Below are 16,693 nucleotides of genomic sequence, written 5' to 3'. Positions count from 1 at the left end.
TCTATTTAGAAACACTAAAAAAAGGAGAATTAACACATATATCTGGTGTCATTTCTATGTGCCAGACAGGATCTTAATATCCAAGCTTGTTAGATGTGCTTTAGGATAACCGATGAGCATTAATCATAATAAATAACTTTTCTGAGAAAGGAAAAAGTAAAACTGATAGAAGCATGGGACTTAAAAGACTAATGAATATTATAAAGACATGAATTGAAATTATTTTTATTTTATTTTGATAACGACTAAGGAATGTAGTGAACTGTTGTTCAGAAAAGCTAATTATCTTCCAAAAGCAACAGAAATAATGACAGTCTTACTTTCAAATAGAAAACAGGTCTATTATACTCAGTGCCTCAATTCCATTGGAGGAGATTTTTTTTTAGAATATCCCACTTAAAACTTAAAATACCAAAGAGTAACATGTCTACTGGGTAGTTTATTTAAACTGTCATTTTCCAAATAATAAAAAAGATGAAGAACATGCCAAAGTTTCATGTTGTTTTAAAACAAAACTGTACATTAAGTTTTATACCTGATTAGGTGATATAAGGAATCTTAAATAAACACTAGAAATCTTTTCATCTATGATCATCGTAACTGATTTATTATATGCAGATCCAACTAAAAGAAAACTCATCCAGAAGTAGAAATGGTTCTATTATCCTAGCTGGAATATGGAACATGACAAACTATAACATCCAATGTCTTCTAAACTAAGTGTTCATTAGAACTGGTCCAGAAGCCAGCGGCTTACATCTGTAAACTTAGCTACTCAGAAGGCTGATATCTGAAGATCACAGTTTGAAGTCAACCTGGACAGGAAAGTTTATAAGACTCTTATCTCCAATAAACTACCAAAAAATTTAAAAAGCCATAAGTAGAGCTGTGACTCAATTGTTGGTACTCTAGCCTTCAGCAAAACGAGTTCAGGAGCAGAGACCAGGTCCTGAGATCAAATCTCAGGGCTGGCAACAGAAATAACAAACAAACAAAAAACTATTGGCTAGCATTTTAAAGTGTCAAAATTTTGTGCTGGCCCAACAAGAGAATAGAGTTTAGGTCAAATAAAGGCAGTATATATCTATATATCTAATACATAGAACTGCAAATCTCAAAAAAGAAAAGTAAAAGGTGTTGTGTTTTTGTTTTGTCAGTCATGAGACTTGAACTCTGGGCCTGGTGATTACAGGTGTGATCCACCAGCACCTGGTGTAAAAGGTGTATTTTTTTGTTTCTTAAATAGCTAAGAAACTCCTGTAAGATGAATGTGGCACTATATTACCTTAATGTGTCAGCTATTTTAATTTTGAAATCATCATGGACTTTAACTGTTGCTTAATATATTATTTTGTGTTAAGTTTAATGACATACATAGTACCTTACATTTCACATTAATTCATTCTGGAAACTACTGTTGCATGAACTAAAAGTGGTTAACAAGAACTGATCTTATCAACTTAACCAACTAAAAGTGTAACGTTACAAGAACTGATTTTTTAAAATAACTTTCTAATTGTTTCTAATATATAATGATACTAAATTTACATTTCATATTCTTCAGAAACATATTTATAGCTGGGCACTGGTGGTTCACACCAGTAATCCTAGCTACTCATGAAGCTGCTATCTGAGGATCAAGATTCAAAGCCAGCCTGGGCAAAAGAGTCAGTGAAACATCATTCTAGAGGCGTGGCTCATGCGGTGGTGTATCAATCGTGAAATGAGGGGAAAAGGCTGACAGTGTACAGATCTGAGCTCAATCCCTGGTATTAGGACAACAAGCAAACAAATAACAACATCAAGGTAATCTGATGTTGATGGAACAAGGGTCATTTATTATGCTGCACCTGTGTGGCAAGTTATCTTTTTGGTGTGTCAGTCCTGGAGCTTAAACTCAGGGGCTGGGCTCTGTCCCTGGGCTCTTTTGCTGAAAACTAGCTCTCTATCACTTTGAGCCACAGGACCACTTCTGGTTTTTCTGGTGGAGACAAGAGACTCACAGGGACTTTTCAGCGCGGGCTGGCTTTGAACCGCGATCCTCAGATCGCAGCCTCCTGAGTAGCTGGGATGCCAGGCGTGAGCCACCGGCGCCCGGCTGGCAAAGAACTTTGTAAGAACTACATTCATGCTTCGTGCATCACCTTCATAATCACAAAGAAGAACCCTAGTCATCCTTATTCCACCTTCCGAGCACACGAGCGCACGGAGGGCGGGTGTGAATGCGTGCATCGCGTGGGGCACCTGCTCCCGTGCACACTCACGCTGTTGGACCGCAGGGACACGCGGCCTCCGCAGCGCGCACAGAACTTGGTCCGGCAGTAAGAGCAGAGGTGTCCACACCCGTCCGCGAACTTGGTTTTGTGGCAGATGCCACACGTGGGCGCGTCATCCTTGTGCTCGCCCTGGTAACGCCTGGCTTCCTCTCCTATTTTTCTCACTTGTTCTTTATAGCTTTCAAACTGTTGGTGCAATCTCCTGGGTAGAGAGAGAAAAACAAAGAGGTAGGAAACTAAATAAATCATGGCAGGAAAAAGACATGAGCAACTTTTTTTTTTAATTTTTAGAATTTTATTATTAAATGGTGGTGCAAAGAGGTTACCATTCCCGGAGTGAGGTTATGAATACAAAGCCCCTGTCAATGCCACCGTTTCCACCTTTCTCTGCATTTCCCTCTCCCATCCTTACCCTCAGAGGAAAGCAGATCCATTTTTATACAATGAACATTGAGTCTAATAACGACTGCATTTGCTCATCTTCCCTCCATTGTGTATCCCCCCCCCCCCAGAAAAAACAACAACCTTCCTGGTATTCATTTTGATAAACAGTGCCATTACCTGTTCAGAGGTGTTACACCTCTGGATTCCTCCCCTGAAAATAGCAACTTTTTTAGAGACAAAAATGCAAGAAGAGGTATTTGAGTGAAAAAGAAAACATAAGAAGCTCTTTTCCTAACTAACCTACAAAAGTAAGAACTGTAATTAATGGGGCTGGGAAGGTGGCTCAGTGGTAGAGTGCTTGCCTTGCATGCATGAGGCCCTGGGTTCTATTCCTCAGCACCCATAAAGCCGGAAGTGGTGCTGTGGCTCAAGTGGTAGAGTGCTAGCCTTGAGCTTGAAGAGCTGAGGGACAGCATCTAGGGCCAGAGTTCAGGCCCCACGACCAACAAAAACAAAAAACAAAACAACAAAAAAGAGAAAGAAATAAATGTAATTAGCATGTTTTCCACTAACTGCTCACCACTAAGTGTGGATGGTATGTGCACAGGAACTTTCCTGTGTTAGCAGTGGAATTCTTGTGCCTCTTGCTGGCTTTCTCATTTCTTTCAGTCAGATGCTTTGAAAGTATTTTAACTATAAATTCATCACATTAAGTTAGACCTTTGTGTTCACTAAAATGGAACAACGTGTTTAGCCTTACACTGTGTGGTTCCCTCTGGTAGTTTCTATCTGATTAATTTTTAAATGTTGATACCAAATAAAATTCAAAAAAGTTAACTCCAGTATCTTATTTCCATAACCTCTCTTTGGAACATGATGTATACTTCAAAAAATACTGATTCAAACTACATTGCTAGCTAACTGTCTTCTTTTGGATGAGGGACTACCAAAGTTATTGATACAAGTTGTTTCCCAGAACAATATTCTTATTTTATAGGGTTCAAATTTTGCCCTCTCTGCTGTTCTCAATAAAACACTAGAGCACCTAAAGAATTCTTCGGGGGAAGGATGGCTTCCTTTGGCACACGAGAGCTGGGAACTTTGTCCTAAACTAAGCCTGGCTCTTTGTCCAGGAAATCCCATAAGAAATGTCTGATCAAATTCACCTGTGCATCAGAGCTAGTTGGCTGGGTTGGAGTATCTGCTAAACACAGGATACACAGATGCCACCATTAATCCTGTCAGGTAGCTTGATGCAACTACATCTGAGGTTACTGTAGGGAACTGGACTCCCTAGACACAGAATCAAGTAAGCCTTGAGATTTCATTGTAATTTTACTTGTAACATCTAACAGCTCTTGAGAAGGATTCTATTCATTACTTTCTGCTTTGCCAATTGAATCTTTTCTTATTTAATTCTCTTAAGTAAAGCAAACACATGTATTACCACAAAACATAATTTAATATCTGAAACTAGTCTCAATTTAAAGGCCAGCTAATTTCATTTCATAGAATAATATATGTAAGCAACATTTTGTTTAATGAATTCAAGAACATGTTTGATACATTAAATATTTAACTGGGCACCAGTGGCTGAAGCCTGTAATCCTAGCTACTCAGGAGGCTGACAGCTGAGCATTGACACCAGTCCAGCAGAAAAGACTGTGTGATTCTTGTTTCCAATTAATCTGAAAAGACAAAAGGGGAGCTGTGGCTCAAGTGGTAGAATGATAGTTTTGAGCAAAAAACTAAGGGCCAGCACAAAGGCCTTGAGTTCAAGTCCCAGTACTTAGCACACAAAACAAATGTGATCATATAAAACAGCACTGAAAACCTTATAGATTATATTAAGTGAAATAATTACTGAAGAATTAGAGCAAAGTAGTATTTCCTGTAAGGAAACAGAAATAAGCTCTAAGAATACAAAGACTGCAGGAATGAGTCCTTAGTGTGAGAATACCACATCAAATCTATTTCACTAAAGATAAATAAGCACAAAGCTGGGGTTAGGGAAGCACATCCCTATATTATTTCTATATTATAGAACATGATTTAGGGTGAGCATTGCTATACGTCAGTGCAAGGTCAAATTGTAAACATTGTAGGCCATATTGAATATATAGGTAGTCTTTGTTACAACTACTAAAGTCCACTGCCCAGTCGGAAAGTAGCCATAAATTCTATGTAAATGAATGTGTGTAGATATAGATAGTAGGATCCAGGCATTGTGAATCACTTCTATAATCTCCACTACTTTAGAGACAAAAATAGTAGCTCTGTCAGAGACCAATACCAGCAAATAAATACTCCATTCTCTCTGAAAAGCAAACTGAAATCAAGACTAAGGATGTGGCTCAAGTGGTAATGCACTTGAAAGTCCGAGCTCAATCTCCAGTACTGCCAAAAAGAAATAGAAAGACAGACAGACAGATGACAGACAAACATATAAGATAGCAGACCAGATTTGTTCATGGATAAGTTGGATTAGTTTGTCATCCCCTGGCTTAGTATCTGATTTATGTTAACATACAACAGTTTGAAAACCAAAGCCTCTTTGAATTTTTAAATTCAGACAGAAAAGAAGTCCAATGCAGGAAACATCTATTTCAAGCCAGATGTCAAGATCTCACTCCAGTGTCCTAGCTACTCAGGAGGTTGAGTTCTGAGGATCACTGTTCAAAGCCAGCTCTGGTAGGAGGTCTGTGAGACTCTTATTAATGAGCAAGAAAGACTCTTATTAATGGGCAAAAAAGCCGAAGCGGAGCTGTGGCTCAAGTGTTAGTGCTCTAGCCTTGAGCTAAAAAAGTGCAGAGATATCACCCAGGCCGAGTTCAAACTGCAGGATCAGCAAACACACACACACACACACACACACACACACACACACACACACACACACACACACACACACACACACACACACACACACACAGCACATTTATCTCAGGAAATCTTTATTTTTGGATGTCTTTGGTTTTTTTCCCATACTAAGTACACACTCCACAACTTATCAACACCCCTATCCATCTCAAAACCTTTGTACCAAATATATTTTCAATGAACTCTGCATTAATATGAAGCCTTATTCCAACTACCACTACAATGTCCATATATGACACCTGTCTTTTAAACAGGAAATTTTAGAAATGCACAATTCAGTAAGTAGTTAAGCTGTATAAACTTACTAGTATAAAGTTCATATTTGCTGAATAGAATATATAAATCTCATGTATGTACATATATATCTTAGTCTTTTGACAAAAGACAATTTATTTGTAAGATAGTACATCTTTTACTAACTTAGTCTTTTGAGAAAGACAATTTATTTGTAAGATAGTACATCTTTTACTGGTATCAACTAGTTGTATAACAGGATTTCATATCAACGAGTTCATGGATGTATGTAATGCTTCTTGATCATGATTGCCTCTCTATTATTTTCCCCTTTCCCAAACCTGCTTGTAAAGCAAGAAATTTATATATGTTTATATCGAAGACAAAACATCCTGAAAAAAATCCTATCTCCATCAAACATCAAAAATTCTTGGCAAAATACTTTTAAAATAACTTTTATTCATGTTTAAGCTGGAGAGGAAGTAGGCAAGATCTTTTTTTTAATTTAAAAAAGCCAAGTGGAATAATTAGAAACTATGCCATACACGGATAAATCACATTAAAATGTGTGTGTGTGTGTGCATCATTGGCTCCTGGGTGCATTAAAAAATTTAAACATCTAGCTGAGATTTAGAAACAGTGTAGTCAAATATAGATACAGAAAGTTTGAAATAAAATAACAGAAATTATTCCTGAGATAACTGAGTGAAAATAAACAAGGACATAAAGCCCCTGCTACAACATTTAAGAACAGAAGCATTATTAATAATAAAGAGCATAACTTAGTATTTAAAAGTTTTACTTTTTTCATATATGTTGTATGTGTGAAGTATTTCATATTAAAAGAGAAAAATCCACTTTTATCTCAAGTATCATTGAATAGAAAGTGAACTATATTTAGAATTGAAAAAGATGAATGCATTTAACAGTGGTACAATGTAAATAGAATCAATCACATATGTAATTAATTTTACAAATAGATGCATATATTTAATGATATGCTAACGTAGTGAAGTAATGTATCATTTCCATTTTGTTGATTTTAGTCTGAGGCTTGCTTTTACTTTCTACTTGAGCACACCATTGTAAAACTCACATCCTTTAGCTCTTATCCTGAGCTCACAAAAAGATGACAATAAATATGTTCAACTCACAAGTTAAAGGGTTTTTTAAAATCATGAAACTGTTCGTTGATTGCAGCTGATTTTATTAAAGAGTTTTTTAAAATCATGAAACTTGTTAATTGCTAGACAGGGTCAACTTTTGATTGCAGCTGATTCATAGTATGTGAATAAAATCTGCCAATGGAAAAGCAAAAGAGACACCAGTACACTCATGTCACAAAACTTCTACATATTCTTTGTGCTCAAGGATCCTTCCATTCATTTCCCAGTGTGTCCCAAACTCTCAGATTGACTTCATGCTACTGTGTCATTTTGGAGACTTTGTAGCCTCCGGGTCAATTTTGTTAAGACTTGAATCTGAGACTGTGGGGTCTTCTGGAGCACCAGAGGAAGGCAGCAACACTTCCTTCTCCAGGAGAAGATAGTTGGGTTGGGATAAAGAGGTCATAGGGGAGTTCTATGTGAAGTCTTTTGAGGAACCTCCATACTGCTTTCCAAAGTGGTTGAACAAGTTTACATTCCATCAGAAGGAATGACATTGCCCCATTTGTTAGGAAATGGAAAAACTTGGAAAAAATTATATTAAGTGAAGTAAGCCAGGCCCAAAGAAACATAGGTCCCATGGTTTCCCTTATTTGTAATATCTAGTATATGTATGAGTCAAGCGGAAAAGGTCAGATAATGTGATGTCAGGAAAATGAACCCTTAGATGTGTATTTTAATGTTTTATTTCTTTCATGCATGTGTTTCTAACGCATTTATAAGATTATCTCTTTGTTGCTTTGTATGTCCCTCCCCCACAGTATAACCCCTGCTTTCACTATATTTGATGTCAGTATAACTTGTGGAGGAGATGGGGAAAAACCAGTTAAGGATACAGGTGGACCTGTTGCAACAATGAGAAGTACAAGTTGTCAGGTCCAAAACGAGCTTTACAACGTCGGTGGGGGGGGGGGGGGAAGGGAGGGAAGGAGAAGGATTGGGATTGGGGGGGGAGGGGGGAGGCTGGGAAGGGATGTGAAGGGTAAACAAAGGAGGAGGCTGCAATGCTTGGTAAGAAATGTACGCATTATCCTGCCCATGTAATTGTAACTCCTCTGTACAGTATGTTCACAAATAAAATTAAAAAAAAAAAAAAAAAAAAAAAAAAAGAGGTTTCTCCAGTGAGGGCTGAGGAGGAGCTCTCGGGATCTCACTTTCTCTATGACAGATTTTAGAGACACTCCTAAGGAAGATAGCCACCAGAGGGCAGTATTCTCCCAGGAACTCTCCCTAAGTAGCCTGGGGCAAATCTCCATCCCAAACTCCTGACACCATTCGCGAAGGCATCCCTTTAAACTCTCCCAGGACTTGCACCCTCTGGACGCTGGTTCTTGGAGGGCTGTATCCATCCACACGCTCTTCGCACACCGTTAAATAGTCCTCAACAACAAGACATGATCATACCACTACTTTACATTTCTCAACAGAGAATAAAGCGAGAGGAGACTCATCATGATGCTTCCCTTTCTTCCATTTGTCTAGGTTTCTTTTTTTACTTACAGATAAATTTCTTTATTCTGGACTAAAAGAAGAACCCAGGGCTCTAACAACTTCACCAACTACTTTTCCAGTAGGATCCTCTTTCAGTGCAGACATCAGAAAAGGAAGGAAAAATGAAGGAAAAGAAGAAAGGCAGGAATGGAGGAAGGAAACCAGGAATAAAAGAATGGCGGGGAAGCAACAATTATTAGCATCGTTTCCATAGTCTTCAGTGTTCTAGCAAGTTTCTCTGTTAAAAAACAACAACAACAGCAAACAACTTTAGGCTGGGTTCCTGGTGGCTTATGTCTGTAATCCTTGCTATTCAGGCGGCTAAGATCTGAGGATTATGGTTCCAAGTCAGGCTTAATAATCTACAAAAAGCAGGAAGTAGAGCCGTGGCTCAAGTTTTGGTGATACTTTTGAGCAAAAAGCTGCGGTCTAGCAACAAATCCCCAGGAACCAGCAAAAAGTAAAAATAAAAATAAAAATAAAATCAATGTTAATGACCTTTTCTGAATTCATATCCCCCCTTGTAATACTCTGATATCTCCCCTTGTGAAAATGTCAACTTTGTAGCAAAATATACCACTGGAACCAAGATATTGGTAGTAAAAGCAAGAGCAGGATCTTTATGTTTTTATGCTTTAATTTATATCTGATCTATGACTGTGTTCTATTATGATTACTACATGAAAATGCATATTTCATTATATATTATTCCAGTCCATTTTGGACTGCAAATGTAAAGTCTTTTTGTGAAATATATTCATGTTTCAATTTTGGAATTAATATATCTTATTGGTTAGCAAGGTTGGCGAGTGCATTGTCATACATCACAAATTATCTACATAGGAAATGGAGTATTTTAAGGCATGTAATGTTATCACCAGAAAAAATATTGATAGTAAACTTAGCTTTTGCTCCCTGAATATGGTTTTGTCATTATGTCACTGATAAATAAAAACTACAACATCTGGATCTGGTCCTCAGTTTCCCTGGCCTCCAAGAATGAGTTCACAGAGACAGAGGGAGAAGCAAAGTGACAAACATCCACTGAAGAAAAAGATAGGCAGAGGGCTCCTGCTGAACAGAAGGGGTCCCAAGGGAGGACAACACGTAGGTGTGTTGTTGAGAGGTCAATATGGAATCTTTAGGAGAGAGCTATGTGACCATCAAGACCATTGGACATCTGTGGGTCACATTGTTCCCCAACACAATCAGAGGTTACTTTAGCCCTCAGACTGCCTGTCTAGTGTCCAATCCAGTGTAATCAGTCTATTGATCAGGTGTATGTCTCCCAATGGTGACTTGATGCCCAGAGGCCTATGTGCATAGCTGTCCAAGGCCGTGGTGATGTGGTATCTAGGGGCCTATGTACAGGACTTCTCAGTCATGGTGAGAGATGCAGAACTTCTATGGGAGGTTTTTTCCCCCCTATGGGGGACATTTTTTCTGCTCTAATCACTGTGTATCACGGCATGATGCTAATTACTGTGCATTCAACTCATGAAATGTTAGTATACCAGTTGTAAATAGGTCAAATTCAGTGACTAACACTGAATACTTTGAAGGAAATAAAAATTAATGACTTAAAAAAGCTAAATATCATTCTGTAAATGTCTGGAAATCTAAGTATCCTACGAGTGCAAACTAAGTAACCTAAACAGGCAATTATCAATGACATTCTTAGTGTAAGGTCCACTCTTGGATAGTGAGCAGACTCCACCCTCCTTGCAGTGTAATCTCTGCCCAGTACATGTATTAACTAGGCAACTGGAAGAACTGGAAGAGATCACACCTGCATCTGCTGAGGTCACATCTGGACTGATGTGGCCAAACCTTTCCCTGCCCCTACCCTAGATAAGGCCTAGCCCAGGGCCAGACGCTCGCTTTCCCAGGTCTTTTCCAGCCACATGGAGTGCCAACATGGCCTGGTGCCTACCGGAATGATGAATAAACCTATCCCTTACCTGCATACCATGTGCGTGATGTGGTTCTTACTTGGCCAACTGTTCTTTAAAGATCTAACACTTACCACTTAGTAGAGATCTAAAACACTTGTTATAAATCAAGGCACATAATAAGACACTGGATAATGGGACATAGTGGAACACAGAGAAATCTTGGTAATTAGCGAGAAATCTCACCTATTTCTCTTGTGTTTTTCATTCTCTTGTGCCCCAAATAGGAACAGAAGCTAATTCTGTCCCTCTTCCTGGCTGTCCTTGACAATGGATGCTTTTGAATTTTCAAAGGGTCTAATAGAAGACCCTGAGGGAAATGGAACACTTTCCCCAAGAGGCTGAGAGCAGCAAGTGCAGGTTGTTGCACCCAAAAGGAAGCATTGCTTTGGAATGTGTAGACAATGGCAAATGGGCACGAGGACAAAGGCAGTGAGAATGACCTCGGTCGGCCTTCTCAACCTTGGTACATTGTAAGTTGGAAGCTATCATGTATTCTCATCACCCCATTTACCCTGAGGGCACTGCCAATGGCCCATGAAGTTGTGACAGGGAGACTGAAGATGAGAGAGATCTGAGAATTTTCAGCTGGTTAGGAACTTTAAAAACACAATTAGAAGTCCAAAAGGCAGCTGTGACAAAGTCTAAAATTTAATATTGTACAGATCTGATGCTTCGCACCAACTTTGCTTTAATTTTTTTGGCATCATACTCTATTGTTGAACTCATCTTGACTCTAAAAAATAGTTTTTATTTAAAAGAATGAACAATCTATTTAGGGAGTAGTTTTATATATAAATAAATATGTTAGGGCAGTAAATTATATGTTTGGGCAGTTAAAAAGGTATTTCTTGCCCTCACGACAAGATGGTATCCTTTTAAGGGAAACTACCAATTTGATTTTACCCCATTATAGAAAAGAGGTAAATTATACTATCTAATACAATTGAGTAAATACTTTTATCATGGAAATAATGTCTCCTTGTATGAGAGTCACACCTATACTAACAAACATCAGAACCTTCTGGAAGAAAGATTACATAATTCAATTTTGTTCCATGAGACTCTTATTGGAAGAGGGAGGACGTGGGGCATTGGCTTGATCTTAAGAAATGAGCATCTATATTGGGGACACTGCAGAATCAAACTGCTGTTGCTGGGACTGCTTGCCTTAAGTGAATTTTCCTGACCTGGAAGTTAAGATGGGGGCTTGGAGAAGCTTCTGCAGCACCTTCCAGGAAACACCATGGGAGTACAAACACAACTGCTTGATATGATTCTATGTTTCAGTTATTTGACTGTATCATTAAGGAATTATGATGAATATCAGAAAATGAAAATGAAAGTATCTATGGGGATAATCTACACATTCTATAACCTTTTGAAAGCGACTCTACTTTTTCTTTCATGTGTGTCAGGACTAGGGATTGAACTCAGGGCCTTTTACCATCTCTTGCAGTTGGTACTCTGCCACTTGAGCCACAGCTCCACTTCCAGCATTTTTGCTAGTTAAATGAGAATGAATCTTACAGGTTTGTCTGATTTGTCTGGCTTTGAACTGATATACTTAGACCTAAGTTCTTGAGCAGCTAAGATAATAGGTGAGAGCCATCGCACCCAGCTAAAACTAATATACTTTGCTTATAAAAACAAAATGATTTATTTTTAAACCAAATATAGTATAGACTCTGTTCATAATATTGAGAGGCCATATGTATTTGAGTAATAATCTTGTCCTACATATGTTGATAGTAATTTTACAAAATGCTCTATGCTCTACATAGCTTAAAAATTCAAGTTATAGAATCCTTCCGAAGGAACTGATTACAATTTCCAATGTATGTAGCTTAGGTAAAATCAATGTTGTACTAGTGAATTTCCTCATCTGACTTTAACTTCTTTTAGCAACTTGGAACCTCACCAAATATTAAAATTTTCTTAATAATTCGGTAATATTAGTTTTTTTTAGATTAACTTTTACTTAACTCCAAAAATAAGAATGTGACATATGGCTCTGTGTACGAAAATGTGACTGAGTTTTGAAAGAAGTTTGATTACTCCACTGTCTTCATATGCTGTGTGCTGCAAGTCTAGGGAATTGTGTTGGAAATAACCTTGCCTTCCTACTTCTGTCTCAGAACTTGGGCCCTTCCATCTTGCTTCTCCCCCCCCCACCCCATTTTCCCTCCCTCCCTCCCTCCCTCCCTCCCTCCCTCCCTCTATCCCTCACTTTCTTATGCTCAGAATCAAACCCAGGCCTTGCCCCTATTAGGCAATTGTTCTTCCACCAAGCTACACTGCAGCTAGAATATTCTTAATATCTTTTGCAATTACTATAGCTCAAAAGTTGTTTTATAGTTTGTATCTAAAAAGAATATTTGAGCTTCAGTTTAAAATGACACGTTTTGACTTACTGCAACTGTCCAGTAGATGGCACTAATGGTTTTATTTTGCCATTTAATTGTTTTATATCGTTATCTAAATTATTTTTCTTATGAAACATCCAAGTGTTAAAGAAAATTAGTAAGATCAGCAGGGGTGTAACTTATTAGAAAAATGTGTTTTTAGAGGTGACTGAAAAAAGAACAAATGTGATTAAGAGGCTGCATTTTTTTGCTCTTTTTTAAAGATAGTCATGCTATCTACGCTTTAAAATTGATCTCTATCACCTATCTGTGTGACATTACATACATATATTTTAGAAGATGTATTCTATATTTTGCCACTGTGTATGTGTGTTTTCTTCTGTTTAGCCCAAATCAGCCTCCCACAGTGCCCCCAAAGCATGGGGAGATGCACCTCAGGAAATAGAACCGTGTAACTGATGATTAGCTCTTGGTATCTTATGGCCTGTTACTTCAGTCAAGCATTTATTTTTAATTCCATTTTCAATTTACCATAGGAGGCCACTCCTGAGTAAGTATTAAATGAAGACATCTCAGGACACAGAGGCTCACTAGCATCCATTTAAAGCTTTGCTCTGCTCCACCTCCCAAGGAGCATCTTCTTCCTGCCCCTGAATTGTGGCATGGCTCAGCGTGTGTCAGACACAAAAAACATGACTTCATTAGGGAAGTGTATTATGGAAGTATATGGAAGTGTATCCTTGCTGTCTAATACTGGGGGTACATTGAAAAGCCCACAGAAGAGTGGGGCACTGAATTCTTTTCAGTACAATTCAAGGGGAAAAAAATCAAGTAAATTGAGAAACCATGAGAAATTAATTAGGAATAACATTTTTACGAGAGGATGAAGTAAATCTTTATGAAAACCCTTGTAACGGTAAGTAGATTTTATTTAAAAAATCATATTTACAACATCAACCACCATAACAGGAATATCTATATGATAGACATATGATTACTCAAATTAAACAGATATAATCACACTGCACGGGAACATTTTTGAAGCACATGTTATTTGCTCACACTTACCTAGCACATGAAGGGCAAAGTCCACGTGCTGGAAATGTTGTAAATGATGACATCGACATCCACACATAAGATCAAGACATGTGGCTACATCTTTTGGCTACTTTTACTACTTTGCTCTAGTATATTACTACAGTGAAGGAAAAATTAATAAATCAGCTCTCCAACTGGGCATGATCTTCTTGAAAGAGAATATATCGAACTAGAGGACATAAGAATTAGGTCTGATGTTCTTGGTATCAAATCTAATTTTAACTATGTCTTAGCTTCATGAAATTATTTAAGTCTCACTGCACAATTTCCTCATTTACAAACTTTTGGTAATAATAGCATCTACATGGGAGTATTGGGAAGGGTAACTGGAATAGTGTCTAACACATGGTAAAAACTCAATAAGTATTAGCTAATATTATATAGAGACATAGATAATACATGAGGGAAGAAAATACTTTTGCTATTAAGTTGCTGAGTACACTTAGCAACTTGACTTTGGGAAGCATCTATGACTGGCAGGATTTCTTGGCACATGGTTATCATTATAAATGACTTAGAAAATTAATCAATAGACTACTGGTAAGGGGCTAAAAGGTCATCTTGTAAGATGAAAGCCAGTCTGAAAGACAAACCCACCAATGTAATTTGTTTTGTACAAGTCTAGGAGACATGATTATTTTTCTGAAAAATCTTCACCTTTTTTACGATAGTTGCTAATTTCCCTACCATCACCAACCACCACAAAGGAGAGTAGAAATAGGAGGAGGAGAAGAAGGAGGAGGGGGGGCAATGGAAGGGAGGAGGAGGAGCAGGAGGGGGAGGAGGAGAAAGACAAATAGAAGAACAGACATTTGAAAATCTAGTGTTTAAAAATGTATTATCAGAAGGCTATTTTGGACTTAAAAATGTAAAATGCTTGAAGTGAATATTCCCAGTGCTCCAAAAGAGTGAATAAATGATATCTAGAAAGCTTCTAACACATTAAAGACTCACTTTCCCTTCCCCTTGTTTTGCCTTCAATGATAGGTAAGTTTACTTACATTGAATGTATGCTTCTTCATATTGAGCTAAGAAAGTTTTGTCACATTTTCTTCTTTTCATGACAAACTATCTGCAATGTGGTAGCTAAAAGAGACTTTCCAATGTTATTTTGGCAAGGATAGCTTTTGTTTCATTTTTAGTATTTGATCAGAGTAATTTTTTTTTCAAATTGTCCCTAAAATTCTCTAAATTGTTTGTGTCTCAGAAATCACAGCTCCTTGGGGGTGGGAGTTTGGGTACAATTTGCAACCATCTCCTAAGATACGGGACTGCTAATGATTCTGTTTTCCTAGACAAACTGGTCAGATTTGTGTCTGCTCATTTCAGTGACCATTCTTTCCCTGTGGTCATCTGTAACATTCCAGTATTATTTGGTCAGGAAAGACCACTTATCTGTAGTGAGAGAATATGAAAACATAGCAACACTATGGGCATAGAGGGCAATGTATCACCGGCTATCAGGCTCCAGAAAGTGAGTGGGTGAGCCTATGTCTTTGGTTAATACCACAGAAGATGGCAAAGCCAAAGTCCTCAAATTTAGGACCAATCTTCTGGGTTCCAAACTTTCATAGGCTCTTCCTCCCATTAGCCTTGGTACCTTGCAAGTCTTTCTGTCTGTATTTCTTCATTTGTAAACTGAGGATAATAACGACAATCTTAATAACCTTAAAACTTGGGTCCCAAACCAGATGTTGATGACTCACACTTGTAATCTTAACTACTCAGATGGCTGAGATCAGAGAATCTATGCTTGAAGCTCACATGGGGAGGAAAGTTTGTGAGACTCTTGTCTCCCATTAGCCATCAAAAAGCTGGAAGCAGACATGTGGCTCAAGCAGTAGAGCACCAGCCTTGGGCAGAAAAGCTCAGGGACATCTCCTAGCCCCTGATTTCAAGCCCTAATACTGACATAACAAGTTAAAAAACACGTAAAATAATGACTATCAACTTATATGGTGGTTTTGAGGGTTAAAATACCAGTTTCTACACAAAGGCCTTAGGGAAGCACTGAATACTAGATATTTTATAAGGTTTTGAGACCTAGTGAGGAAACTTCAGATAGAACATCTATTTTTCTCTGATACTAGTGATATTTTAATGGATTGACTTATGGCCTACATATAGCATACATATGAAGTGATGAGATAAAGTATCTGAATTAAATTCAGATTTCTAAAAGCAGCACCACCAACTATCCTATTTCTTCTTTTGTGTGTGTGTGTGTGGGGGGGGGGTGGTATGTGTGCTCATCCTGGGGTTTGAACTCAGGGCCTGGGCACTGTCCCCAAGCTTTTGTGCTCAAGGCTAGTGCTCTACCACTGGAGCCACAGCTCCACTTCCAGTTTTTCTGTGGCTAATTGGAGATACAGGCTTACTTGCCTATCCTACTTTTAATGTCTGAATTAAACATCTGAAGAATTAGAAATTCATTCTAAGAATGTTTACTTGTTCTCATTTTTCAAAGCATAGAAGTACAAGTTTCCTAGATTGGACTTGTACAGATTACCAAATTAGTCAGTCATTACAAGGTGCAGTATTTTCTTAGCCATTTGGGAGTGCATTTCAAGACAAGTGACAAGATGTAATTTCTTCCCCATTAAATTTGCTAATTAATCATCCTTTAATTAAAACATTGTTAGTATGCATATAAGACCTCACTACCATATAAATAATAGAGCAGGTGTTATAAACAACTTAAATTCTTTTATATTTGTAAAATGGAGATGATAAAACAAATAATTCAAATGTAATGCAAATGTGAAAGCCAAAGTTACAGACTATCAGAAATTTTAATTCATACAAATGTATATGCAATCTATATCTGTCTCATGTGACTTTGAACT

The 16,693-nt window shown here is 37.8% G+C and overlaps 1 protein-coding gene across 29 annotated transcripts in view; it reads right to left on the bottom strand.

Moving 5' to 3' along the window:
* Rims1 (regulating synaptic membrane exocytosis 1) overlaps window positions 1–16,693 on the bottom strand; it is a 505,606-nt gene that overhangs the window by 295,329 nt on the left and 193,584 nt on the right. For all 29 annotated transcript variants that reach the window (XR_011369887.1, XM_070012125.1, XM_070012126.1 and 26 more), the window contains one exon: window positions 2,265–2,478. Coding sequence is in view for 28 of the 29 variants with exons in the window: in XM_070012125.1 (XP_069868226.1) it covers window positions 2,265–2,478 (214 nt within the window). In the remaining variant the exon portion in view is untranslated. The remainder of the gene's footprint in view (window positions 1–2,264; window positions 2,479–16,693) is intronic.

The sequence above is a fragment of the Dipodomys merriami genome, unplaced genomic scaffold (assembly GCF_024711535.1).
Source record: "Dipodomys merriami isolate MVZ:Mamm:240054 unplaced genomic scaffold, mDipMer1.0.p SCAF_89, whole genome shotgun sequence".
NCBI lineage: Eukaryota > Metazoa > Chordata > Mammalia > Rodentia > Heteromyidae > Dipodomys > Dipodomys merriami.
Note: the sequence above shows the minus strand (reverse complement) of the source record. Positions and strands in the feature narration are given on the sequence as shown.